Genomic DNA, 26393 nt, shown 5'->3' with positions numbered 1-26393 from the left:
GACGTCGGTTAGGAAGGAGCGCAGCCTGTTGGAAAACTCATTCATTCCCTCTTCACAGAGCCATACAGCACAGAAAATCATTTTTCTTTGGGCAAAAAAAAAAAGAATGAGGCTAAACACTGAGAAGAAGACATACAAGGATAACTGTGTGGCATCGAGGTAAGAAGGGAATTCTCTAAAAGGGCTCAGAAAAAGGCAAATTGTAAATGATAAGAGGAATAAACATCTATCCATTCATTTATTCGATTAGTATTTTTTGAACACTAAATGCCGCTCTAGGCACTTGGGATACATCGCTGAACGAAAGAGGTCCAAGTCCTTACTCTCCAGGAACGTATTTGCTACAGAGACTCTACATTAAAGCTCAAATAAACACTTTTGTTCACCATAGAAGGTAAAAATGTAGGCCACTGGCTGAGAAGAGACGGTAAGTGACAAAGGACTAATGTCTGGAATATACAGGTAATGGCTACAAATAAACGAGACCAAGAATACCCAGAAAAACTCAAGAGTAAAAAGTATGGATGGGCAATTCTCAGAGGAAAACCGAATGCCAGTAGATACGAAAAAGGGAGTATTTTACTAGTCATCAAGAAAATACAAATTATAACATCAAAAATGTACTATTTTACAATCAAGACACTGACAAAAATGAAAAAGCCTGACAACATCCAGTGTTGGAGATAATGTGGTATGAGTATTCCTGGCTTTGGGGTTGGACTAGAAACAGGTACCATGACTTCGGACAATAACTTTATGGTAGCTGGTAAGGATGAAGACAGGTGTATCATTTCACCCAGAATTTCCACTCCTAGACCTGAGAGAAATTAATCTCCAAAAAAAAGATGAATGGAATTGTTCATAAAAATAAAACTGGAAACAACCTTCATTAAATGTCCTAGGACATTTAACTAGGACAGGAGAATGAATACATAGTGTTTAATGTCTCCACACAGCGAAATACCACAGAGCAACAGAAATGAATGAATGGAAGCTCCAATAAACAACACTGATGATTCTCATTGACAGGATGTTGGGCAAGAAACACAAGCTGCAGAAAACTCTGTGTAGGATTCCATTTTTTTAAAGATTTTATTTATTTATTTGAGAGAGAGAGAGAGAGCATGAACGGGGGAGAGGGTAGAAGCAGACTCCCCACTGAGCAAGGAGCCCGATGCGGGACTCCATCCCAGTACCCCCAGATCATGACCTGAGCTAAAGGCAGACACTTAACTGACTGAGCCACCCAGGCGCCCCTCTGTGTATAATTCCATTTATATTAAGTTTAAAAAGTACAAAACAACACTATATACTTTAGGAATACATAGGAATCTATAAAGACAAGGAAGGGAACTATAAACTCAAAATTCAAAAGAGTCTTTACCTATGGGGACAATAGGGAGAGAAAGAGGGAAATGTGCCTCGGTCTTTATATTGACAATGTTTTATTTCCTAGAAACTAGAAGGTAGTACAAGAGTGTGCCCTGTGTTATCATTTAATCCTTTCTAATTCTTAATTATTACACAATTAAAAGATTTTGGCAGACTAAACATAAATGTCAAAAAGAACAGAACAGTTATGGGAATTAAGGCAAGATTCTCAGGCGATAAGCCAGTGCTTCTCTTGGTAAGTCCTAAACAGGCCATCTTTGCTTTGAACTTCGAATCTACCAGCAAGCCCTAAGGTTGGAATATCAGTGCAAAGTGTGCAGCCAGGGACATAAAGTACTATTACATGAGAGAGAAACCTTCCATGTTTTTTCAAACAGCAGAATGAGAAAACACAAACCAAAGAGGTAGAATAGAAGGTCTCAGGCTGTCAAAGGCTAAGCCAGGTCTTCCGGATGTCTCAGGGCCAAGGCCGCCCCACAGGAGAGGCTCAAGGGTGCCTGTGGAAAAGGCCCCAGACTGGCAGGGAAAAGGGACACTCTACCGAACTCAGTGAGGGCCCAGGAGAAGCAGAGTGCGGTGCTGGATGGACTGGGGGTGGTTGGATGGGACCAGAAGGCTTCAACAGGACCCATTCTCTACTTCTCACATTATCTACTTGTCTCCCCAGCTCAATACGAGCTTCTTCCCAAGCAGAGAGTATGTGCTCAGATAAGCCCTCGCAGTGCCCAGGGAGCTGAGCTGGACTGCAGGCCCAAAGGGAAAGCACACATAGACCCCAGGGAACGCGGGAGAAAAGTCAAACGTGAAGTCCGATAGGGGAGAAAAGACATGAGTAGAAACACCTTGGTTACAAGGTGGGACACAATAAGGGAGAGATTTCCGGCAGTGAGAGGGCTGGGGAAGACTCGGCAAACGCCTCACATCTTGAGTTAAGAACAGGGGGGCAAGTGGAGAAAGGACTGAGTGGGGGAGAAGCAGCAGAGGAAAGCATGAGCCATCGTTCAGCTTGACTAGGGCATGGATACACAATCAGCCCACTGTTCGGAGGAAACGGTGAGCCATGTACAAAGACAGAGCGAGAACTCAGAGATGCCTATCTCAGCGACCACAAATAGAAGGTCTGAGCAAGTATCTACTTACTTTCATTCTTCCCACTGATTTCATCTTGGCTCAAAGGGATGGACCAGTTTTATTGAGCCAATACCTAAGACTGAATATGTGGCCTGAGTCCAGATATTTCCAAGGGAATTTCCTCGTACTCTCAAATGAGAGCACCTCTCAAGACCTGCCCGGGATGCCTCCCTCGACCGCCACACCGTGCAGGCCATCTGGTCCACCTGACAACAGGCTGCATAATGACCAGTGAGAAAAGTGGATGGGAAGCAAATCAGGGTACATTCACATTTCTTTACAAGTTATAAAAAACACATTTTTGTAACGGAAGAAATAAACATAGCTCACTTCTAAGAAAGCAAGTGGTTGTAGGAAAGTCATTTGATGACATCTGCTTTCTGATGGAAAATTTAAGGAAAACAGCATGATTCAGGCCAAGCCAAGAGACAGCCCAATTAGCATTATTTATATGACAGCACTATCATGCTTCCTTGTACAATAAACAAATACAGAATCTCTCTACCCTTTCACACTAATGTTCTCCAACTACACACCAAATGCTTCCTTCTTCCAACGTACAGTCAGCAATCTATTCCATACTTAGGGCCAACAGTGAGGGTGGTATGTACTAGTAGGCTCTGCCGGCAGACCTAACACGTATGGGAGAAGAAGGGTAAAACTGTTGAAGAGAAGAGCAAACAGAGAGGAAACACAGAAGAGAAGGAAAGGAAGATATGCCTAAGGCAGTGGCAGGTACAGTGACCCAGCCACTAGCCACCAGCACTGATGCCATAAGATGTCTAGAGCAAGACAGCAAGTGGACTAGAGGAGTGGGTCTAGTCCTAGGTCTGACCCTCACCTGTTCTGAGACCTTGGTGAGGTTGGTTTTGGGCTCCATGGTCTTTGGTGTCCCGTTCATCCTACCCGAGTCTTTAGACACAACTGGCCTACCACACATGACACCATAGAGAATGCAGAGAAGCCTGCAACAATGCTGAGCCCATCCCAAGAGCCACGGGCTCAAAATGTCAGCATTCAGGTAGTGGAAGTGACCAAGTTCCCCTACCCAGAGACTGTCCCAAACGACCAAAGAACAACAGACCATGTGAATACCAACAGTTCTGGAGAACAGTCTTGACATGATGCCAGTCAGATGATAAAAGTCAAGGATTATGTTTTATCAAGTATAGGCAGGACCACATAAAGAAAAAGTCACGAGGGTAGATTTATAAACGTCCATTCTTAGGAGAGCGGTGCATAGGAACATTATGGGACTAAGTTAGCAAAATTCTAGAATAGCTTCTAGATGAGGGGGCTTCCCAGCTGGAAACCATGACAAAGCACAGGGGAGGCAGGAAGAACATGAAGTCTCTAACCAAGGATCAAAGTCAACAGTAGCAGGGAAAGCAAGGGACCATATCCAAATGAGTCTGTAGATAGGGCCATGATCCCAGGGATCCCATGATCCCATGATCCCACAATCAGACCTTCATGGTGCTGGATGAATAAAGCTGCAATATAGAAAACACCTATATGATCAAGAATGATATTTAAAGGATTGAACAGGGGCACCTGGGTGGCTCAGTGGGTTAAAGCCTCTGCCTTCGGCTCAGGTCATGATCTCAGGATCCTGGGATTGAGCCCGACATCGGGCTCCCTACTCAGCGGGGAGCCTGCTTCCTCCTCTCTCTGCCTGCCTCTCTGCCTACTTGTGATCTCTGTCTGTCAAATAAAATCTTAAAATAAATAAATAAAAAAACTATTGAACAACTAGTAAGACACAGGCACCAGCCAATCAGATGATAGCTGTAACTACTGATACGGTCAGGCAGGCAGGTACTTGCTTAACTCCTCCTAGATCCACTCCTAACAATCTTCGAGATGGATTTCTAGGGCACACAAGCAAACAATGGGAGAATTATGATAGCCATTAGTGCTGTTGACTAAATATTTCCAGTTTCCCTCTTGGGTCCAGGTACACACCCCCATCCCTTTGACATTAGGTGTGGACGTGTGACTGACTTTGGCAAACGGAATGTGATATCGGTCACTTCTATTCAGAAGCTTTAAAACCAGTTCCCAACTTGTCACATTTTCTATTTTCCTCTGCAATGTCAACCAGCAATGTTTCAGATGGCAATGGAACCGAGAAGACATGTGACCGATATGCAATGAGCGAGGAGAAAGTCTTCCGTGTATTGTGCTGCTGCAATTATTTTAGATGTTACTGCAATGCGATCTAGCTGATCCTGACTGATACCAAGAAAAATGTGCCTTACCGGTTTTGAGGAATAATGCATATGGTGATAGGATCATTGCAAATGTTTATTTGAGGAGCAGTGAACGGAATTAAACCAACTTGGAAACTACAAACATCTACAGCATGAGAAGAAATAACATAACATGTAACAGATAAATTTTCAGAAAAAAGTTTTATTCTAGGAAACAATTTTAACCCACTGAGCCACCCAGGTGCCCCTTTTTAAAGATTTTATTTATTTATTTATTTATTTATTTATTTATTTGACACAGAGAGAGAGGACAAGTAGGCAGAGAGGCAGGTGGAGGGGGGGTCTGGGGAAGCAGGCTCCCTGCTGAGCAGAGACAGCCCCCCATGTGGGGCTCGATTCCAGGACCCTGGGATCATGACCTGAGCCTAAGATAGAGGCTTTAACCCACTGAGCCACCCAGGCACCCTTAGGAAACAATTTTAGATAGCACTTGCTTTGAACATTTAAAGAAACTAAAGTAAATGTGCACTTTGATGGGAAAAAAAAGGCAGGAAAGATGAGTTGATAAAACAACAGTTTCAAATAAAAAAGCAGCCAGCATATGGAAATAGTGTCTTCAAGCATTAGGTAGATTAAAGAGAAACATTACATTACAGAGAATTAAGAGTCTGGGAAGTAGCAGACAAGCATGAGAATTGGGAATGAAAGGGGAAGTGCTAGAAGTATAATAGAAGATGACAGGCAAGGAGAATAGACAAAGGAGATCCCATATGGATAACTCATGTTCTTAAAGGAGAGAACAGAAAAACTGGAACAGAAAAAGAAATGTAAAGATATACTGAAAGAAAACTCCCAAGTCCAAAAAAAATACTTAAGCTATGTTGATTAAAATCAGAACCTAGTCATATCCTAGTAAAAATACTGAATTCCTCAAAACTTAAAAAAAAAGCTGGATTATAAACAAAATGGTGTAGATTCAAGTGTCCCTATTCCCCCTGCTAAGTATAACAAAAACCCTGGACATAATGAAGTAAACAATCATAACAAGACTCCGAAAGCAGAAAAGAAGAGGGCTGATAGGCTAGGGACCTCAGGGCTTGAGGAACAAGATAGTACTGGGTTCCCTGGGGTTTCCTTCTAGGTTCCACATATTCTGGACAGAGTGCAGACAACTGCAACACAGAAGAAGAGTAAGCAAAGACCCCCACTCCATAAAAGCCCCAACAGAAGTTTATTCTCTCTAGTCAAAGGACCAAGAGACAGCCCAGCAGGACAGAAATTATTTTGAGAATAACCACCTTGCCCTAGCCAAAGAGCATGGATCGCCCCACCACCACCACCAGCAGTGCCAGCAAAGAATGAGTAGAATGAGTGGAGAGCCTGGACCTTTACTTCTGGACTATCGCACTGGACAGTCTGGACAGGCTACCCTCCCCTAGCTGAGGGCATGTTATCACCAAAGACCAGGTGGGGAGCCTGGACTCTCATCCCTACCCCCAAGCAATAGTGGGCAGCCCTAGGTGACACCTTCCCCACTGATGCACGTTATCTGCTGAGACCAAGTGGAGAATGTGGACTCCCACCCCCCCACCCAGCAAGAACAGGTGGCATTCCTCCTCCTCCCAAGTAGAATGAGGAGGGTGGGTCAGAGCTTAGAAGAGGGTAGCTAGAGAAAGGGAATTTTTAAACTTGCATATAAAATCCTAAACAGACCCTTAACCTACCCACAAATGAAACTGAACAGTAATAACTGTATAAAAGGTTTGGGAATTGAACTAGAGTGTGGAATATCACTGCCCATAAATGAAGCAAACCAGAACACCACTGCAAGGGCTCTAAAAATTGAATTGTCATTATAATTATGGCAGACAAGGACCTTCTAAACAGGGTGACTATAGTAGAATATAGATTTAAGTAGATTCCAGAGTCTCATAACATAATACCAAAAGTATTTAGAATACAATTTAAAAAATACTTGTTGGGGCACCTGGGTGGCTCAGTGGGTTAAAGCCTCTGCCTTTGGCTCAGGTCATGATCTCAGGGTCCAGGGATCAAGCCCCACATCGGGCTCTCTGCTCAGCGGGGAGCCTGCTTCCCCCTTTCTCTCTGCCTGCCTCTCTGCCTACTTGTGATCTCTGTCTGTCAAATAAATAAATAAAATCTTTTAAAAAATAAATAAAAATAAAATAAAAAATCCTTGTTATACCAAGAACCAGGAAAATCACAACTTAAATGAGAAAGGACAACCAACAGATGCTAACACTGAGAGTTTGTCAGAATTTTCTGACAAAGACATTAAAGCAGCCATCATAAAAATTCTTCAGTAACCAATTATGAATCCTCTTGAAACAAAAAGAAAGAAAATCACAGAAAAGAAATATAAGACATGACAAAGAAAGAAACAAATAGAAATTGCAGAACTGAGAATACAACTTAATTTAAAAAAAAAAAAAAAAACAACCCTCACCAGATGCAGTTTTTTACCATATTGAGATGACAGAGCTTGAAGGAGAGAAGAAATAGTGTGGGGCTGAAAAAAATATATTTGAAGAAATAATGGTCAAAATTTTTCCAATTCGGGGAAAAAAGATTCAAGAATCTGGATCCTTAAACAGAACAACCCCAAAGAACGACACAACAGGACGCATCGTAATCAAACCTCTGAAATTTAAGGACAAACAAAAATCCAAAAATCAGCTAGAGAGAAAAAATGCATCGCCTAGAGAGGAAAAATCTGAATGACAGTGAATTTCTCATCTGAAACCAAAGCGGCAGAAGGAAGTAGCATGTTTCAAGTGCTGAAAGATCCGTTAGACCAGAATTCTATACCCAGCAAAAATGCCCTCCAGGAATAAAAGGGAAATGAAAACATTCTCAGGTACAGGAAAATAAAGAATCTGCTACCAGAAGACCTATCCTTAAAGAAAGGGAAAAAGAAGTGTTCCAGAGAGATGGAAAATGATAACAGAAGGAGGCTTAGATCTTCAAGTAGGAAGAAAGAACCAGATAATGGATAAAAACAGATAATAGAATACCCTTCTCTTAATGAACTGTGGGGTTTTTTTAATGTTTGACAGTTAAAACAAAAGTTGTATCATCTGATATGGCACTCTATGTACAAACAAAAACATATTTATGACAGTCACCATATTAAAAGAGGGGAGGGGTAAAAGAACCTACATGGAGGTCAGGCTTCTACACATCACTTGAGGTAACTAATAAGACAGAGCAATCACGATGTGGGGGGCATTCAAGAGAGACCACATTCTGGGACATAAAACAAACCTCAGTAAAGCATACAGATGCGAAAGGAAGAAATAAAACTGTCCTTATTTGTAGATGACATGACTATCTGTTTAATCACCTCCAATTCACCCACCAGACAAGGGAGGGATTCTCCCTTGGGTTATAGGAATGGCCAGACACCTGACACCTGACAGACAACAGGTTATTAATCACATACTCACAGCCCAGGAGAAGAGGACAGTGCAGGTCATACAGGGCCATGTGGGGGTTTCATGTGGGAGGAGAATTGACAAGCAAGGACAAAGGCAGGCAGGTAATATCAAGACGTGACCTCTGGTTCCTTAAAGAGGATGTGATTGGCTTGTTTGAATTCTGTAGTCTGGCAAGGAACTGAAACCCATTTTCAGGTATAAGCAGGAACCTTGCCTGGCCCCCACATAAGGACGTTTGTTTGGCTAGGGTCCCATATCCATGGGAGCAGAGTGGAGAAGGGAACATGCCGTGAGGCCTTTCTAGACCCTCCTGGTTTCACCAGATGTCAAGGCAGCACACAATACTGGTCCTTAATTTTAGGCTTAATCCACACTGTCTATATACAGAATCCTAAGGAAATCACACACACACACACACACTTCTAGAAATAATATATGTGTTTAGAAAGATTATAGGTACAAGAGCAATCCACAAAAATCAATCGTTTTCCTATGTATCAGCAACTAACATGTGGATAATGAAATGAAAACCTCAACAATGTTTACAACCATTCAAAAAATTACAAAGTATTTAGGCATAAATCTAAAAGACACATACAAAATTTTATAAAACACTTGTAAAAGAAGCCAAAATCTATGTAAATAATTAGAAGACAGACCATGTTCATGGATTGGAAGACTCAACATAATCAAGAAGTTAATCCTTCCTCAAACCGATCAATAAGTTTAACATAATTCCTATCAAAATTCTAGCAGCTTTTTTTGTATGTATAGACAAGCTTATTCAAAATTAATATAAAAAGCAAAGGAACTAGAAATTCTTAAATAATCTTGAAGTAGGAAGGAGCACTGTACTCAGTTTCAACACTTATTATGTAGCTACAGTAACATAGATAATGTCTTACTGAAGGAGAGAGAGAGGCATATAGCTCAATGGAACAAAATACAGAGTCTGGAAGTAATGCCACACAGATATCCCCATTGATTTCTGACAATCAGCCAATGATGCTGGAGCCTTTGCATATTTATAGGCAAAAGTAAGTCTCAGCCTTAACCTCATACCATACACAAAACTTAATTCAAAATGAATCATGAATTTAAACACAAAGTGTAAAAATATAAAACTTCTAGAAGAAAACAGGAGAAAATCTTCAGGACCTGAGCTACCCAGAGTTCTCAGGCATGACACCAACACCATGATCCACAAATGAAAAAAAAAAAAAGTGATAAAGTGGACCTCATCAAAATTAAAAACTTTTGGTCTACAAAGACCCTAATTAAGAGGATTTTTTAAAAAATCAAGCTACAGACCAAGAGAAAATACTTGCAAGCAACACACCCCACAAAGGGAATTCTAGCGTACCATGGAAGCTACAACTCCTCTATATATACTCAACTTTCTACTTAAAAAAAAAACAATGTGGAGATTCCTCAAAAAATTAAAAACAGAGCTACCCTATGATCCTGCAATCACACTACTGGGTATTTACCCCAAAGATACTGATGTAGTGAAAAGAAGGGCCATCTGTACCCCAATGTTCACAGCAGCAATGCCCATAGTCGCCAAACTGTGGAAAGAGCCAAGTTGCCCTTCAACGGATGAATGGATAAAGAAGATGTGGTCCATATATACTATGGAATATTAAGCCTCCATCAGAAAGGATGAACACCCAACTTTTGTATCAACATGGATGGGACTGGAGGAGATTATGCTGAGTGAAATAAGTCAAGCAGAGAGAGTCAATTATACGTTTTCACTTATTTGTGGAGCATAAGGAATAACACAGAGGACATGGGAGATGAAGAGAAGGGAGTTGGGGGAAATCGGACGGGGGAGACGAACCATGAGAGATCATGGACTCTGAGAAACAGACTGAGGGTTTAGGAGGGGAGAGGGGTGGGGGATGGGCGAGCCTGGCGGTGGGTATTAAGGAGGGCACGGATTGCACAGAGCACTGGGTGTGGTGCATAAACAATGAACCTTGGAACACTGAAAAAATAAAATAAAATTTAAAAAATAGTAATAAAAAAAAGCAAAGAGAAAGCAGAGAAGACTGTCCAGATTGTAAATGCTGAATGCAGATTAGGACTACATATGCTCTTCTACTGCCAAGTCTAGTCTCCTGCTCATTTCCAGAGAGATCTCTCTTTCTTGGTCTCATCAGGGATGGCCAGTCAGTGGATTTGTTAACTGAATCTCAGAACGAGGTGCTAATCCCACAGTCTACATTGTGGCACAGAGCTCTGAGCTCCGTGAGTGCTTCCGCATGATCCCCAGAACGATGCGCACGTCCTGGGTGCCATGTGTCTTTCGAAGGACAAGTTTCCCTTGGTTATTCCTCGAATGGAAAAATCTGTTAACTCTCTCCAGGAAACTGCTCAAGGGCTAGCCAAGGGAGGAGGCTGGGAGCCAAGGCTGGCTTGAAACACCTGTGTCCTGGGGTGGGCACCAAAGTGGATCAGCAGACAGCATAGAAAAAAATCAGGATGGGGCCAAGAAGGACAGAGACTCTGGCCGGTCACCTTCCGGGGGTTCGCCAGCGCCCGAGCGGGGAAGGACTGGAGCTGCTTCAGCACGCCACCGGTTTGCCGTGTGCCCATGCATGTACATGAGCCTCTTGATGAGTTTTATCAATTAGCTGCATAATAAACCATAGCTAGCTCATTCCACAGCATGGGCTGGGCTCTTCCCTGCTCCCCACCCTACATCTTTCCATGGTCTGTTAAGGGGTCAGGCTGCTGAGTACGTCACTAAGGGTCCAGCAGGCCCCAGCAGTCAGCAGCAGGTACACCGTGGGCACCAGCCAGGTAAGCAGCCTCCTCACACCACGGCCAGAACAGAACCCGCCACAGCAAGGCCGTCTGCCACTCCACGCGTTCCTTCCCTACTCCATGCACCAAACACTTTCCTGGCTCTCACAGTGGAAGCAGCTAATGCATCCCAGAAAGTGTTTACAGCGTGTGCAGCGCAAGAGCTCCACCCCCAAAGCAGTGAGCAATGATGCCTGCCACATGCTGGACCTCCCAAGGATGGAATGGAAAGGAGGGTTTGAAGGTCACCTCAAAGCCACTGGGCTTCCTCCAAGATGCAAGGCCACAAAGCCCATCCTTGAAGCACGAGGCAAAGCCAGAGACCTCGACCAGGGTCTGGGAGGGTCTTCTTTCATCAGAGGGCCATGGAGGAGGGAGTATTAGGGACCCTGGTTCCTGTGACCACTGCTCCTTGGAAAGAAAGCTCTGCATTCTACTCATAAAGTGTGCTCTGAAAGGAATTTGCTTGAACTAGCCACAGGGCATTGGACCTGCTTCAATCTGACCGTCCCACACATCTCCCCATCTCTTCCCTCCCAACCCGAGCTTAGTATGGCCACAGGTTATTGCCAACACATGGGCAGCTCTGCCTCCAGAAGGACAGCTCTGCCCCTTACATTTGGGCTGGCTTCTTTCCATCGGTTCCTTCCATCTTCACTCCTGGCAAATGGGCAGTAATCCAAGCCAACAAACAGAACCAAACAAGCAGAAGGCAGCCTTCACAAGTGCTGCCTTCACCCCGGCAGAAAATTCTGACAGTGATTTCTTCTTTCCAGACTCATCTGGAGTCCTGGAAGTCCAGATCGCACTGAGTAATAGCAAATTTGGCTCGTAATTTTATACACACACACACACACACACACGCACACGCACACACCCAACTTACCAGTACCTTATTTTTCAACTTTAACATACATGAGCCTCTTTTTTTTTTTTTTTCATAAAGTATAAACTCCTGGTTTAATCCATTTTCTAACATAGCTTAAAAATGTACCCTTCCTTAAATGAGTTCCACCAACTCTCAGAATTCCAGGCTCTGAAAACCAAGGTGGTCACTTCCATCTAGACGTAAGGCTGATGAAGTTTAAAATGTCCAAACTGCTATGAAACAGACAACCTGTTTCTAGCGATATCAAACACTGTGACTGTGCGGTGACAAGGGCGACCTGCCCGGGCCCTCGTGGAGTGTGAACTGGCACCACTTGGTAATTAGAATACTCTTGTACCAAAATGTTGAAGGTGTCATTATGGGTAATATTGGAAAAACTAAAAAACAAAACAAAAACAAACAAACAAACAAAAAACAACCAAGAGGCCAAGATCAGCAAATGGGGAAGCAGAATTCAGTTTCAGCCAGTAGCTGGACCCATTATTTCTCTCAAGGAGAGAACTATCTCTGCTTCTGGAAACAGCTGGACAAGCACTGGAAGGGGGGAAGGTGGGCTCCTGAGGACAGAGGTGAGCAGGAGACAAGAAGAAAACAGGTAGCCTGCTCCTCTCCGGGAGGAGAGGACTCAATGTGGTCAGTGGGTTAACAGTAGATGGGAAGAATCAGCAGAAAGAGGGGATAACAGAACGGCATTCCCTCATGCAAGGAATGTAATTTATAGTCAACTACCCACAGCAGTTTAGAAAAATGTCAAAATGTCAGCTGTCCTTGCCACATTCGTGAAATTGAGCACTTCAAGATTCAGCATTTCAAAACCTAAAATGTAAAGATTGTTCAGTGAAGAAAAAATAAATCAGAAATTAAAAGCAAAATTTTAAAAATTTTGAAAAATTATAAAACACCTCCCTTTGCCCTACAAAATTTTTAGTTTTCGATGAAATAGAAAGTTTCTATAGGGAAAGGTATGTCACCAAAGTTGATTAAAGAAGTAGGAGAAATCCTGAATAATGCAACAATCATACAGAACATTATAAAAGCTGTCAGAGAAGAGTCTCCCAAAAAAGGTTCTGTGCCCCATTTGCTATCAAGATCTTTCAAATCTTCAAGGAACAGGTTGTTCCTGTGCTATTTAAGCTGATCCCAAAAAGAAAAAAAAAATGATGGAAAATGCTTCAACTCATTTTTATGAAGTTAACAAAAATCCTGATATAAAAACCTGAAAAATACAGTACTAACCAACGTTCATCAGTAGATGAGTACAGACATCGTACTTTTCAATAAACTATTTGTAAACCAAGTCCAGTTGAGTCTTAAAAAGATAATATACTATGGCAAAGTACAGTTAATGCCAGGAACACAGGGTTGATTGAATATTAGGGATCTCATTAATATGATTCATTGTGTTAGTAGGTCAGGGGAGTGAAAGGATATGACCATCTAGATCTCTCTGAAGAGCCCTGATAACCAAGCGTGCCGGCAATTACAGTTTTATGTGTATGCCACTGGCAATAGTTGTTCAACAGGGGAACATACCACCCCAGGGACCAGAACTACACCCCGTGATGGCCAACCGGAGTCTGGGAGTTGTGCTGGGAATCTGCCTCATTTATCGACCCTCCCCCTCCGGCCAAGTATCAGAGAAGGACAGTCGACACAGGAGACTGTTTCTTCGTTCATCTCTCTCTCTCCTTTCCCCGCTTTGTTCATTTGTTGTGTCTCTTAAATTCCACATATGAATGAAATCATACGGTATTTGTCTTTTTCTGAGTGACCGATTTTGCTTGGCATTACACTCTCTGGCCCCATCCACGTCTTTGCAAATGGCAAGATTTCATTCTATTTTATGGTTGCACAATATTCCAGGGAGAGAGAGAGAGAGAGAGAGAGAGAGAGAGAGAGAGTGTGTGTGTGTGTGTGTGTGTGTGTGTGTGTGTGTGTGAGACGTCTTCTTTATCCATTCATCAGTCAGCAGACACAAAGCCAAGCTTTTCGGTGGAGGCAGTATAGTTCTGGAGAGTGTACGCCCATCACTACACTTACACCCTCATCATAAACAAATACTACTGAATTGGGAAATTGTAGCAAAGTCTCACTTCATCGACATAAAGCCAGCCAGGAAGAAGTACATATTATACTACATGTATATGTATTCATGTTGCTGGAACAAAAGTTTCAAGAAAATGATGCTTATCATTTCTGAGGGCTTCACGGCGATGACTGCTTTTTTAGCCATTCCATTCCAACTGGTCCATGAAAATAATGGCTGGTTAAAACCTGATAGATTAATTTCATGACCCACTAATGAGATGTATTTATAGTTTGAGAAAACAGTGCCCTTGTTAACAGACCCCATGTTCTGTCTGCTTCTGTGTGTGTTGACTGTCCACATAATCTCTACGGGAGGCACACACTTGCCCACTCCAGTGATTTGGGGCTTGGCCTTATAACGTTGCCCTGGCTTCACAGTAAGTAAAGATACTTCCCTACCCCCTGACCATGGCTTCAGCTATCTGAGTGCTTTGGCCAATGGGATATTAGCAAATATGACTAAAGTAGAAGGTACAAGAAAGATCCTTGTGCATCTGGACCTATCCTCATGTGTGCCTGTTATCTTCAAGGCAAGAACATATCCTGGCCAGTCTGGTCGCCTAACCGAGGAGGATGAGGGACATCTGGAGCAGAGCTCCAACACTTAAAAAAAAAAAAAAAAAAAAAAAAAACCAACCCTGAATCAGAACAGAACCCTCACAAAATCACAAAATCAATTAATAACATTTTTAAAAATAGAAACAAGCAAAATGTAGTCAGTGAACATGTATCACTAGATGAATTTCTCAAAATAACAGTCACAGATAAATTATAGACAACCTGATATCTCTTTCAAAAAGCTCAGGCGGAAATATAAAAGTATAAGGAAAACACTTACGACAACAGAAACAGTGAGCTTAGAAAAAGAATGGCAAAAATCAAAAAATAAAAACATTGCAAATTCGAAGACCATGCTAAAAAACCTTTCCTGAACACAGAACACACACTTATGAAGAGGAAAAAAAACTATTTACGTAAAAATCATTTACATCATGAATGATGTAAATATTTGTGAAAATATATGTGAAAATATAAGACAGAATAAAGAAGAAATTATGTAGATATCATGGCAGACAGAGTGAGGCACATATAAGGGGGAAAAACCAGACCAGAGGCACATATAAGGGGGAAAAACCAGTAAGACTCAATGCCAGAAGGTACAGAATCGATATTTAAAACGACCTCAGGGAAAAAGTGAAAGAAGTTTTCTTTCATGGTATCATTGAATTTTTTGGTTTTTGGTCTTTTGAGAGAGATTAACTATACGTATGTTGGATCCCCTTTCATCATTTTTCTATTATTTATTTGTTTCTGTTTCATCTGGTAGAATACCCATTCTGGCTGGCACGTTCCCAGTTCCTTAGTCCCCTGTGTCTGTGCCATTCCTCACAGGGCCAGCTGCTGCGGAAGACCAGCACAGGGAGGACGGGAGGCACGAGACCGAGTGCACTAGAGCAACCCAGCGCTTCCACTCCACTCTGGCGTCCAGCTCATTGTCTTACTAACTAAGCGCTTGTTTGTCTCTTGAGCAACATCTGACTCTATCGTCAACATTCAAAAATCAGTGAGGTCCACAGGAAGCCCCTTAACCCGCAGCCCTTCATTCTGGGAAGTGCTGCTCCCTCCCCCCACCTTCTCCCCTTCACCTGCAGCAGCCTCTGTCCCTAGAAGGTCACCTTGAGCACCTAGACAAAAAAACTGTTTCAACGATTTTGCCTTCAACTCTGGGTTGCTTCCCATTCTTGGTGTCAGGTAAGACCTCTTTGGGGGACAATATCTGCTTCTTTCGAGTCCCATCGGGATCCCCAATGTCACTGTTCTTACCAAAAATTCATTAGACAGGCACAATTTGTGACAGTGCCCCTTAGGGAAGTCTCTGTCCTGCTCACAATCTGAGGAGACACATACCAACCTTCAGGATCCTCTCCCACATCTAGGTTCAACAGTACTCAAAAAAAAGTACTTCGTATTTTGTGTTGAGGGGCTAGTACCATTTCTTCATTTCACTGTTCTTTTTATTGTTTTTTTGTTTAGTTTTGAGGGAATGAACTCTGGTAACTCCCCCATTATGCCAGATCTCTTTCAAAACAACAGGATTTTTGTTCTTGGAGCTTGACCAAATCATTTGAAAGACCTTCTGGATTAGCCAAAACTATGATACTGAAGAGAGGTCTTGCCTTAATAGTTACTGAACACACTACAAAGTTACAATAAAATAGCTTGTTCAAAAATACGGTATTAGAAAAAAAATACGGTAATAGCACAGGAAGAGACCAGCAGATTAATTAACTGCATTCTAAAACTAAAATGTTAATGCTTTTTTAAAAAGACTAGAAAAAGACACAAACATGCATATATTTTCTCTCAGTATGATTATTTCTAAGCCTGGTACAGAGGCAAACAGGTCTTAAATTGAGAGGCTTCTAGAGTAGATGGCTTGGAAATTGTAAATGTCAGTGTATCCAAAACATAAAGAAAAATAAAATATTCATGACCAAATGCGAAAATTCTTTGCAACATAAGAAGAACAAAATGTGAATACAAAGAACAGAACATTTACAAATTCATTTTAAAAATCTCAGTAGAAAAAACTGGCAAAAATAGAAGGGTAAAATCCATTACACTATTTCTAATGTCTTAAGAAAATATTACACAAAACCGGTAATAGAAATGGCCCCAAAGTATTTTTAAGAATCTCTCACAACTAAGATTTCCTTAAACTTCGTATTGCCAGCTGCTGCAAAGTAAGAGTACACTTGAAAGAGAACTTGATAGTGTAAATTTAAGGTCTTAAAACTGCGCATAGCTTTTGACCCCCAAATTATGTCTCAATGAGTACATCTTTCTAGAAATGTATTCAAAGAAAATGACCACAAATGTGAGCAAGGTTGGATCTGCAACGCATTTGTGCAGCAAATTATCTGTAACAGCAAAAAGCTGATCATCCTAAAGGTTTGGCAGTAAAGAATTTCTTAATAAAATGGAGAACAGCCAAATAACGTGGTACTATGAAGGCATTAAATATCATTATAGGAAAAATATTTAAGGACATATGGAAATATTCCTCACATCGTTAAACTTTTAAAAAATTATACTCCAACTACAGTATAATGACTTTTTTAAAGATGCATGTATATTAATATTCTAAAAAGAATGTTAGGAATAAGGCGCCTGGGTGGCTTAGTCGGTTAAGCTTCTGCCTTCCGCTCAGGTGGTGATCCCAGGGTCCTGGGATGGAGCCCCAGGTCAGGCTCCCTACTCAGCGGGGAGCCTGCTTCTTCCTCTGCCTCTGCCTCTCTCTCTCTCTCTGCATCTCATGAATAAATAAATAAAATCTTTTTTAAAAATATTAGGAATACATATATACAACCAAACCCTAACAACTGGTAGAATAAAAGATTATTTTTGCATCTTTGTCTTTCCCTGTGTTTTCCACATTTTTTCATCAACATGTTTTATGTTTTTAGAGCAGGAAAGACACACAGTGGAAATTTCAAAAGAGAGAGTGAAGAGAATTTAAAGAGTCCTTTAATCTTATAAATGAGTTTTTATTTAAAAAAAAAAATAGGTATTCTTCCATGCTCGCTTCAGCAGCACATATACTAAAAAATAGGTATTCTTCCTTTTTCTAAATTATTTGCAAAATAAAAGGCTACTATATTTATAAATGAAGGCTTGGAGAACAAATGCATTTCTGAGTGTTTGACCACAATAATTTGTAGCATACATTGGCTGGAGCTGTTCAGTGCTGACAAATTCCAGAAAGTAATTGCATAAAATACTTGGAGAGGAAATTGCTTTATGCTTCCATGCTATTTATGGAAATTAGCATCTTTGTAAAAATAAACTGCAAGCAATCACAATCATAAACTTTGAAATGTGGTTTCCATAAGATGTTAGCTCTGGTGCGTTAAGATCCATTAGCAAGGCAGTGGGAGAACCCTGCCCACTTTTCTGTTATGAAGCAATTACATATAATTGGTTTTTTCCTCTTGTATCTTAAACCCTTATTTTCTCCTAGATGCTTCCCTATGGAGGATACGTATATATGCTGAAAAGCTCACTTTGCCCAGAACAACCTTGCTAACAATCTTGTTTCCCTCTCCAAGAGCGTCGCACGTCTCCTTTCTTGGTGCTTTCAGCTTCTGGAACCCACATCTTGCCCTGAAATTACTCCTTCAAATGTCACCTACCATTTCACAAGATCAAGGTCAACTTTCATGTTCATGCATCCCTAAAACTTGTTCAAAACCCGAAGGAATCTTCATTTCCTCCCTCTCTCTCCCTCTCAACCCACGGTCATCACATGTCAGGATCTATCTCCTTCAGGTTCTAAAATGGTTTCCCTACCCCCCCTCTTGTCTGTGGCTAACTCCCACCCATGCGCTCTCATGAGCGGAGTTGAAGGTCTCCTTATTACCAGCCTGGACCAGTGCCAGCAGCCTTCCAAGTATCCTCTGCTCAAGTGCATCACCAGGGGTCCAGTGGTTCATAACGGTGCCTCCCATCACCTCCCCAACACCCACAGGATGCCATGCTGCCTGCTGAGTAATGTCCTCCTTCTTAATGACATACAGAGCAGGCTTCTTGAGGTCCTCTCCAGGATAACCCCAAACTCTTTGTTCATCCTGACTTCACACCCTGTGCCGCCGTGCACCCTCCTCTCAAGCATACTGTATCTAGGGAAGCAGGGGGTGGACCCCCGTGCTTTCAGAAGCCACCATTCTGTACCAATGGTCGTTGGCTCTAGACCTCACCCCATAGAACCTCACCGACAGTCTTTAACTACATCACCCGTGCTTTAATAAAATTACCCTTTTGCACCAAAAGAAGAAAAGAAGCAAATTCCAAGAGGAACCAATGCAAGTTAGTGCCCTAATGGGTACCAGGCAGGGCAGCAAAGACGAATGCCCAGGATTCTGGCTTCAGTGACCAGCTGATGGGGAGTCTAAGCGCTGAGACATAGTGGCAGGCAGAGGGTCTGGAGACTTCTGTCTAGGAAGTACCGTGCTTGAGCCCCGCAGGGGAATGGGGGAGAGGAGGAGGCTAGTAGCTCCTGGATATGCTGATGTGCAGCTCTTGGAAGTGGCAGACAGAAGCCTCTTGGAGAGATCGGCCCTCTTGCACGTGGGAGAGGCTTTCGAGTTTCAAAAAAAAGAAAAGAAAGAACGAAATACAAAAACAGACTTAACAGAACTGTGTTTTATTTCCAGTGTTTACACTTAGAAGTTAAAGTAAACTAGAAGATAACTTTTTATCTTTCCAGTCTACCTAGAACCTTCCTCAAGAGAACACTTGAAGGCCTGGACCACTATGAGAGTTGGGTCCCCTGATGATAAATCCCAGGCGGGAGCCTCTGGAGAGAAAACCAGGGGAGTGGTGGGAGGCGCCTGGCGAGAGTGTAGGGAGAGAGAAAGAGGAGGCCAAGTGCAGAGCTCTGGGACTGAGCAGCTCTTCTCAAAAGCCAGAGATGGGAAGGTCGGAGGGGCAGAAGGAGAAAGGCGTCAGGTATCACCTATGTCAAACAAGGAGAGGGCTCCCCTTCGTTCCTACACCGGATTCTCATGGGATCTACCCGATGACTCCATCCTGCAGCTACAGGCCTTGGGGGCGAGTTGGTAACAAGGTGGACCCTGCCTCCAGGACAAGCTGAGGCCCCCAAAATCACTGTGGAGGGTGACGTCACACAGGGAGGGCCTTTATGACCTAAAACCCAGAGTGCTGGAGGAACCCGACCCGGAGTTCTACCTGAAACAGGACAAAGAGGAAAAGGGCCACAAGGTATATCAAATGTGTAACAAAGCACAGTCAACCAAGGAGAACATTATTCTGAGGAATATTCCAGTAAGTAAGCAAAGCTGAGAGCATAAGGCGTTCACGACAGGCAGCTGATGGCAAGCACCTGTGAAGGAACATCCTGAAAAGAACCCAGACGTCAAACAAAGGAATAATGGGCTTCAACAAATTATGGTATCACGGCATAATTGTAAGAACAGTGAACACGGCCATTTCATGTGTGAGATGTGTACTGATATGTAAAGACCGTCACGATACAGAGACTGAAGACAATGGGTGGCAATATCTTTAGCATGATCCCATGTACGAAAACATAACACACGTATTTATGCCCAGAAAAAGTCTGGAAGATTACACACGAAAACGCTAATAGTTACTATCTGGGTGGGAGTAGTGAGGCCAATTTTTCATTTTGATTTCCCTTTCATTTACCCAGATCTTCTATTTTTCTACAATTTATGCTCGCGGTCAGTCCTGCCAGACACAGGGTGCCAGGCTCTAGCAAGGAGGTCGGTCCGTTCACGGTCATTCTCTGAAACCTCTTGCCTTGACGGGCACCAGCGGGAACAGGGCCACAGAGCGTGGCTGGGGAGTTCTGAATGTGGGAGAGTAAGAGAGACGGGAAATGGTTGTCTGGGGACCGCACTAGTGGCGCAGAACTCCGTCTGCGAAGATGGGATACAAGTGTGGATGCTCTCGAACCACCGCTCATGCACGACCCAATGCAGTCACAAGGACAGCGACCCCGGACGCCATCTGAGTCCGCCGCCCTCCTCCTCCCGCGTCAGGAGGGGGGTTCTGCGGAGGTGGGGGGTTTCCGCACCTCACCACAGCAACCCCCGCCTGGATTCGGGCTCCCGATATAAAGGGGACAGGGTGAAAGCTCAAAGGTTGGGATGAACATCTGTGGTGTCAGAAGGGGAGAACCACCACCGGGGCCAGAGCCACCACCACGACTCCCAAAGCCTCCACGAGATGACAGCCACTCAGACAAAACTGCCGTGGAGACCCAAATCACCCAAAACCACCCAGGGTCCCCAAAATCAGACTCCAGACACCAGACTGAGGAAATCAGGATGATGGATAAAGACGAGAAAGAACAGCAAGACCAAAACCAATGCCAGAGAGGACCACTGAGACCAGAGCCGCCACCACCACGAGCGCTGGCCCTGCGCCCAGAGCTGACGTGTCTAATTTTAGGGTCACGATATCCAGTGGGACCTTTCCCGATGCCCAAACGTTGGCCAAAGAGGTGACAGAGAGGAGCCAAGTACCCCACATTCTAAAGACACCCGCCTCAGAGCCCGCTAGGGAGCAGCACGGTGGGTCCTACTGTCACCTGCCTAGTCTCTGAGGACGACTGAGATGCACGGAAGGAAAAGGCACTCACAGAGACTCCAGGGGCAACCTGCAAGCGGGGGCTGGCCCACCACGGGCATCGGCTCAGACGGTCTGCTGATAGGACCCTGCCCACCCCTACCCCCACCCCCAGAGCAGTGAGTGGGGGCCAGAGAGGAGGCAGCGTGGAGAATCCAATGTCTCTACCGTCTGCAGAGTGAGGACGCGTGTGTGGCCTATGGATCGAGTGGACCACGCCGAAGGGAGCTGGGGTGTCGTTTTGTAATTGACACACGATGTCACATTCGTTTCCGCCACACCACACAGTGATGGGCAAGTCTGGGCGTCCCGCTGTGGATCTGGGTGTAGACCACCTTGCTGGTACCCCAGCCACGAAGCTGTGGACCGGGCGAGAAGAGCTCAGCAGCAACAGGCAGGCAGAGCGGGCCTCCTGCTCCAGGAAAGGGGGTCCTGCAGGCCCTCTGAAGAAGCCACACAGGCCACCCGAGGACACAAGAGGCAGCGAGAGCCAGACGTGCGGTGACAACCTCCCAAGAGAAGCACGTAGTTAGGTAGAGAGCTCTATGCCCTTCTCCCCGCTCCCCTCTGCTATTTCCAGCGCCAGGAAGGCTGCACCGGAATAATGAAAAGGAAGGAGTGTCCCAGGGCTAGTCCTCGCCGCTGGTTGAGGTGGGAAGAGGGCCGACCACAGCATGACCCTGTCTCACGCACCCCGAGCCCTGTGTCCACCCTACATGAGCCAGAAGGGAGGGGAGATGTAAATCAAAGTGGGGAGTCAACATTTCAAATCGGACTGGACTTTTTTAAAATGGAAAAATTAAAATGAATCTGCCCAAGATTTTGCTAAGGAAGGGAGTGGGCTTGACGAGGCGCGGCTGGAGCCCACAACGGGCGCATGTCTACTCCCACCAAGAGGGGACCTCCCCACGAGGGAGGCTGCAAGGGAGAGCTGGTCCCCAGAGAGAGGAGCTGGAGCCACAGGAAGCTTCCAGGGCCCATGACCCAGGGGGCTGAGGGAGACAGCAAGGTCCTCCAGGAACACTCCAGAACGAGTCAGCAGAGCTCAAGACTGCCAACCTCTTGCTTTGCTCTGCGGCCCGTCACAGCAACCTGTGGCCGCGACTAGAGGAGGTCAAGTTGTCTGCAGATGCATTAAAGGAAATCTAGTTTTCATTAAACGAGTTGGCACAGCCCCACTCCCTGTGGCTCAGCCTCCTGCCTACTGGTCCTCCACCAGTCACCTCATGGCAGCCCGTACAGGGCAAGGGGACACACTGAAGAACATCTAGAGGCCCCGAACACCGAAGTCCCAACACACCCCAGAGGGGCAGCTTCAAATGGAACCTGGGCTGACCGTAGGCAGACAACCAGGTGGGCAGGAGCAGGATCTCAGGACTGACCGACCCTTCACTGGAACATTCTCCCTCGGCGCATGGGGAGACCGTCCTGGCCAATCCCACTCACACCTGTGGGGAAGCCCCTGAGGAGTTCCGCCCCGACCCCCAGCTGGGCAGCACCCATGGGGCAGCACCCGTCTGTTCGGCTGATGCCTCCTGACTGCCCCCTACGGGACCGCGGCAGGGACTACAGGCAGCGACTGCCACAGAGAGCTCAGGTCCATCACACACGCACGTCCTGCCAGACAGTCTCTGTTTTGTCTGTCCCCTTCTCCCACTTGCAGCGGATTCCCTCCTCCAGACAATTCGATGAGGTAGATCCCCCCCTCCAGATGCCGGAACAGACACAGAGAAGTCCGCGTGACAGGTCAGGAAGGAGGGGCGCTGGGATTCGAGCAGCCTGAAAACCTCCTTTCGCGATCTCCCGCGCACACTGCCCCGTACAGGGAGACAACGCTGCCAGAGGCGCACAGATATGGAAAAATCCAAAAGAGGTCACTGAGTGATTCAAGCTGGGCAAACACTGCCCTTGGCCAAAGGTCAACAGACTGCCTCAAAGCACATTTAAATTTTATAAGGTGCAAGAAGACAAAACGAAACGCGGTGCCTTGAAACCTCGGCCCCAGCTGACCGGGAATGGAGCCCGTTTCAGATCTGCTGATGGGAAAGAAAAGCGAGTCTCCACCATCTGCCACCCCACGGCCCCTCACTGACTACAGAAACCCTAAAGTCACCCCGAAAATACTTACGACACATCTGTTAGAATGTGTTTATGGAGCAACATCAATGAAATGGGATGATGGGGGAGAAAATGTACCTCGAGAGCCAGTTTTCACGAGCCACCGAAATCGTGAGACACTGGAGTTGGAAGAGGCTCAGAAACACCGTGTCCAAGAAAGTGAACTGAGAGGCAGTCTGAGTAATGGATCCCATGGTGTGTGTCTCTATTCAAGGGTGCGTCCTCATTGAACAGACGTTAAAGCCCTTCTAGCCCACATGCCCAAGAAGTTACGCCTGAAGAGAGGGGTTGCCTTGTTCTAATTCTGACAAGGGGCTGTCCTGGGCTAGCAGCAGCCCTGGGGACATGACACTAAGACATGCTCTGCATCTTTTGACCGAAGGCCACAGACTGTTCGGCTCAATCCAGGCTGCAAACACATTTGTCTGGCTTTCGGAGCTTTTCAAACCGGGAAGTTTCATAGGAAATCTGGATGGCCCAAGTATCCTGAAAAATTAGACGATATGGCAATCCCGGGCTTGTGTTCCCACTTGGCAATGACCAGCTGGAGGTAAGCAGAGGCTGCTCTAACTAGATGAAGCATGGGCCATCCACTTTTCAGCTGTCTCCAGTACTCCTTATCGTCTCTCCGGCAATGCTGTCTTCACCCCTTTATTTCAGCCTGCCCCCTTGCCAAATGAGGATGCAAGAGATGAGCTGCCCGCACCCCCGGCTAGTGGGGAAAAAAAGCAGTCTAAAGAAAGGACTGCAAAACAGTGTGATATGTGTTGATAGAAGTAAACTCAAAATAGTTACTTAGTGACTGAGCTAAGGCCAGAAATCGGGCTCTGCCCCGTTCATTATGTCCTGGCCTCTAGCCTCACCTCTCCTGGGCACACACAGACCACCACCCTAGACTGAAAAGACAGGGTCCTGCACGGCCCCAAGCATGGCTGGCACGTGATACCCAAGTGGCATCAGGGCACTGTTCAGGGCTCAGAGAGGACCCAAGGAATTTGAATCATCCTTATAGCTAAAACAACCAGAAATACCGTTTGCTGGAGGTAAGAGAGAAAACCAGATGCTCTTGGCATAGGATTAATACAAGTCATACCACATCTTAGGTGATCTAGAATAATGCTAAGCAAGCAGAGGGGCGCCTGCCCTTCTTCTTCCCTCGATATTACCTGCAGGAGGGCAGAGTGCACGAAGACCGTCCATATCAGCAGCCACCAGGAGCTGTGCCAGGAAGCCATGGGGTCCGGTCTCCTGGGGGTCTCTCTTGAGCCTACAAAAGAAGAAAAAGTTGGCTTTCAACCAGCTCTGCCCCCAGTGGCAGCACCCATGACTTAAGAGACCAGTCAGAGGGAGGGATTCTGAGCCTCCCATAATGTCTTGGAAAGGTTTGTGTAGGTCCAGGATGGAGCTACCTACTACAGGGTGCAGATGGGTCCACATCAAGGTCAGGAGGGCAGCTGGACCTGCCTGCCATGCACAGCCCACACCTCTAGGCCTTCCGAAGCTGAGAGGTCTCTACACCAGCCACTTTCCAGCTCATGTGTCAGCAGCAGGGTGTGGCTACTGGCATCTGACTCAGGAAGCCAGTGTGGAGCCAAGGATTAGGGCACCTGCCAGCTTCTTCCACTTCAGGCAAAAATGGATCTGAGACAACTAAGCCGGCCCGGAGAGGGGAAGGGACCTGCCTAAGGTCACACAGCAAGATGGTGACTGTTCCAGGACTGGAACGCAGGTCTTCTGACAGTTCAAGGCTTTCCCGGCAGATGACACCGTGTACTGTCCGGACCCCAGACCTGCAGCCGGAGAGGTCTGAGCTGAGTCCGAGGGGCTTCAGAGGGCACAGCCTCCGCGCTGGCCCAACCCAACCTCCCAAAAGTAGGTGAGGGCGAACCAGCGGAGGTCCCCCTGAGCCCAGGAGGGCCGCGGGGGCTTTCTGCACAGTTCTCCTGACAATTTACAGGGAAATCGGTATGAGTCGAGACTGGAAAAGCCGAGGTCACACTCGCCTCTCGCTTCGCCTCGCGGGCGCCTTGGCGGAGCCGGTGTCCGGGGGCGGGTCGGTGGCTTCGCTCCATCTGGAGAAAGCATTAAGGGCCTGGCCTAATGCGATCCGCAAATGTGCTGCTGTTTCCGACCTGAGGCGGCGACTCCCGGCCGAAGGGAGGCGGCCGGTGCCGGGCCCACGCACCGCGCGCCCCCCTCGCCGGCTCGGCCCCGGCCGCCCCGCCGCACACCCCGCCGGCTGCCCGCTGCCCCGCGGCGTTTCCTCCCGCGGCGTTTCCTCCCGCGTCCGCGAGTCCCTGGCACCCTGTGCCCGCTCTCCCCGCGGGCGCGTCGCCTGGGCCCCTGGCGCCCCAGGCGCTCGGGACCCACCGGCCGGGCGGCGGGACCTTCCGACGCTCCCGGCTCCCGGCCGCTGCCAGCCCGTTCTCCGCCCGGGAAGCCCAAGCCCGAGAGCCCCCGCTCTCCGGGGCTCCCCCACAAGGAAGAGCGCCCCCCGCGCGCGGAGAGCCCCGCACACGTCCCTCCGCGAACGCCCCCGGGCCCCACGGAGCGCTGCGAGGGGAGCGCCCCGCTCCTGGAGGACGCCGGGACCCGCGAAGGAACCCCCTCCCGCTTCGCGCCCCCCAGGCCTGCTCGGCGGCCACGGCCCCGCGTCCTCCTCCCCGCCAGGGACAACCTTCCCGACCTCGCGCGGAGCTCGCGGCACCCACCTTGCGCCGCGGACGCTTCTGGGACGTGCGGCCCGGGCGGCGCGGGCCCGGCGCGCGCGGCGGAGAGGCGGGCGGGAGCGGCCCCGTCAACACCTCGTGCGGAATCCGGGCCCAGGACGTTCCCCGACGCCGGCCTCCCGCCCGCGGCGCCGCAGTCGCTGCCGCCGCGGAGCAGTTAAATGGGGCTGGGACGGGGGCCGCCCCGCCTCTCCCGCCCCCTCCGGGCGCCGAGCGCTGCGCGGGCGGGGACCCAGCGGCGGAGGGCGCGCGCCGCCACCTGCACCGCCCGGCAAGTGCACCGCGCGCCCGGCCGCCCTCCGCCCGAGCCGGGGGGCGCCGGGGCGCGAGGGGAGCGCGTGAGGGGCCGGGCCCGGGCCGCTCGGAGCGCGCGGGGCCTCGGCGACGGCGA

At 46.6% G+C, this 26393-nt stretch overlaps 2 protein-coding genes across 2 annotated transcripts in view; one reads left to right on the top strand and one right to left on the bottom strand.

The window, feature by feature from the left end:
* The window catches only part of LOC111152648 (ADAMTS like 3), a 333594-nt gene extending 308850 nt beyond the window's left edge, over window positions 1-24744 (bottom strand). The window contains 2 exon segments of the mRNA XM_022511191.1: window positions 24440-24540; window positions 24687-24744. Of these exon segments, the coding sequence (XP_022366899.1) occupies window positions 24440-24540; window positions 24687-24744 (159 nt within the window).
* Window positions 24745-25386: 642 nt separating this feature from the next.
* On the top strand, window positions 25387-26163 carry LOC111152558 (proline-rich protein 2-like). The gene has a single exon (XM_022511035.1). It carries the CDS (start codon window positions 25387-25389, stop codon window positions 26161-26163), a length of 777 nt encoding a protein of 258 aa, XP_022366743.1.
* The last annotated feature ends 230 nt before the right edge of the window (window positions 26164-26393 follow it).

Source organism: Enhydra lutris, unplaced genomic scaffold (genome assembly GCF_002288905.1).
Source record: "Enhydra lutris kenyoni isolate GAN:26980312 unplaced genomic scaffold, ASM228890v2 scaffoldscaffold29, whole genome shotgun sequence".
Lineage (NCBI taxonomy): Eukaryota > Metazoa > Chordata > Mammalia > Carnivora > Mustelidae > Enhydra > Enhydra lutris.
This window is presented reverse-complemented; position numbering and strand designations above follow the sequence as displayed.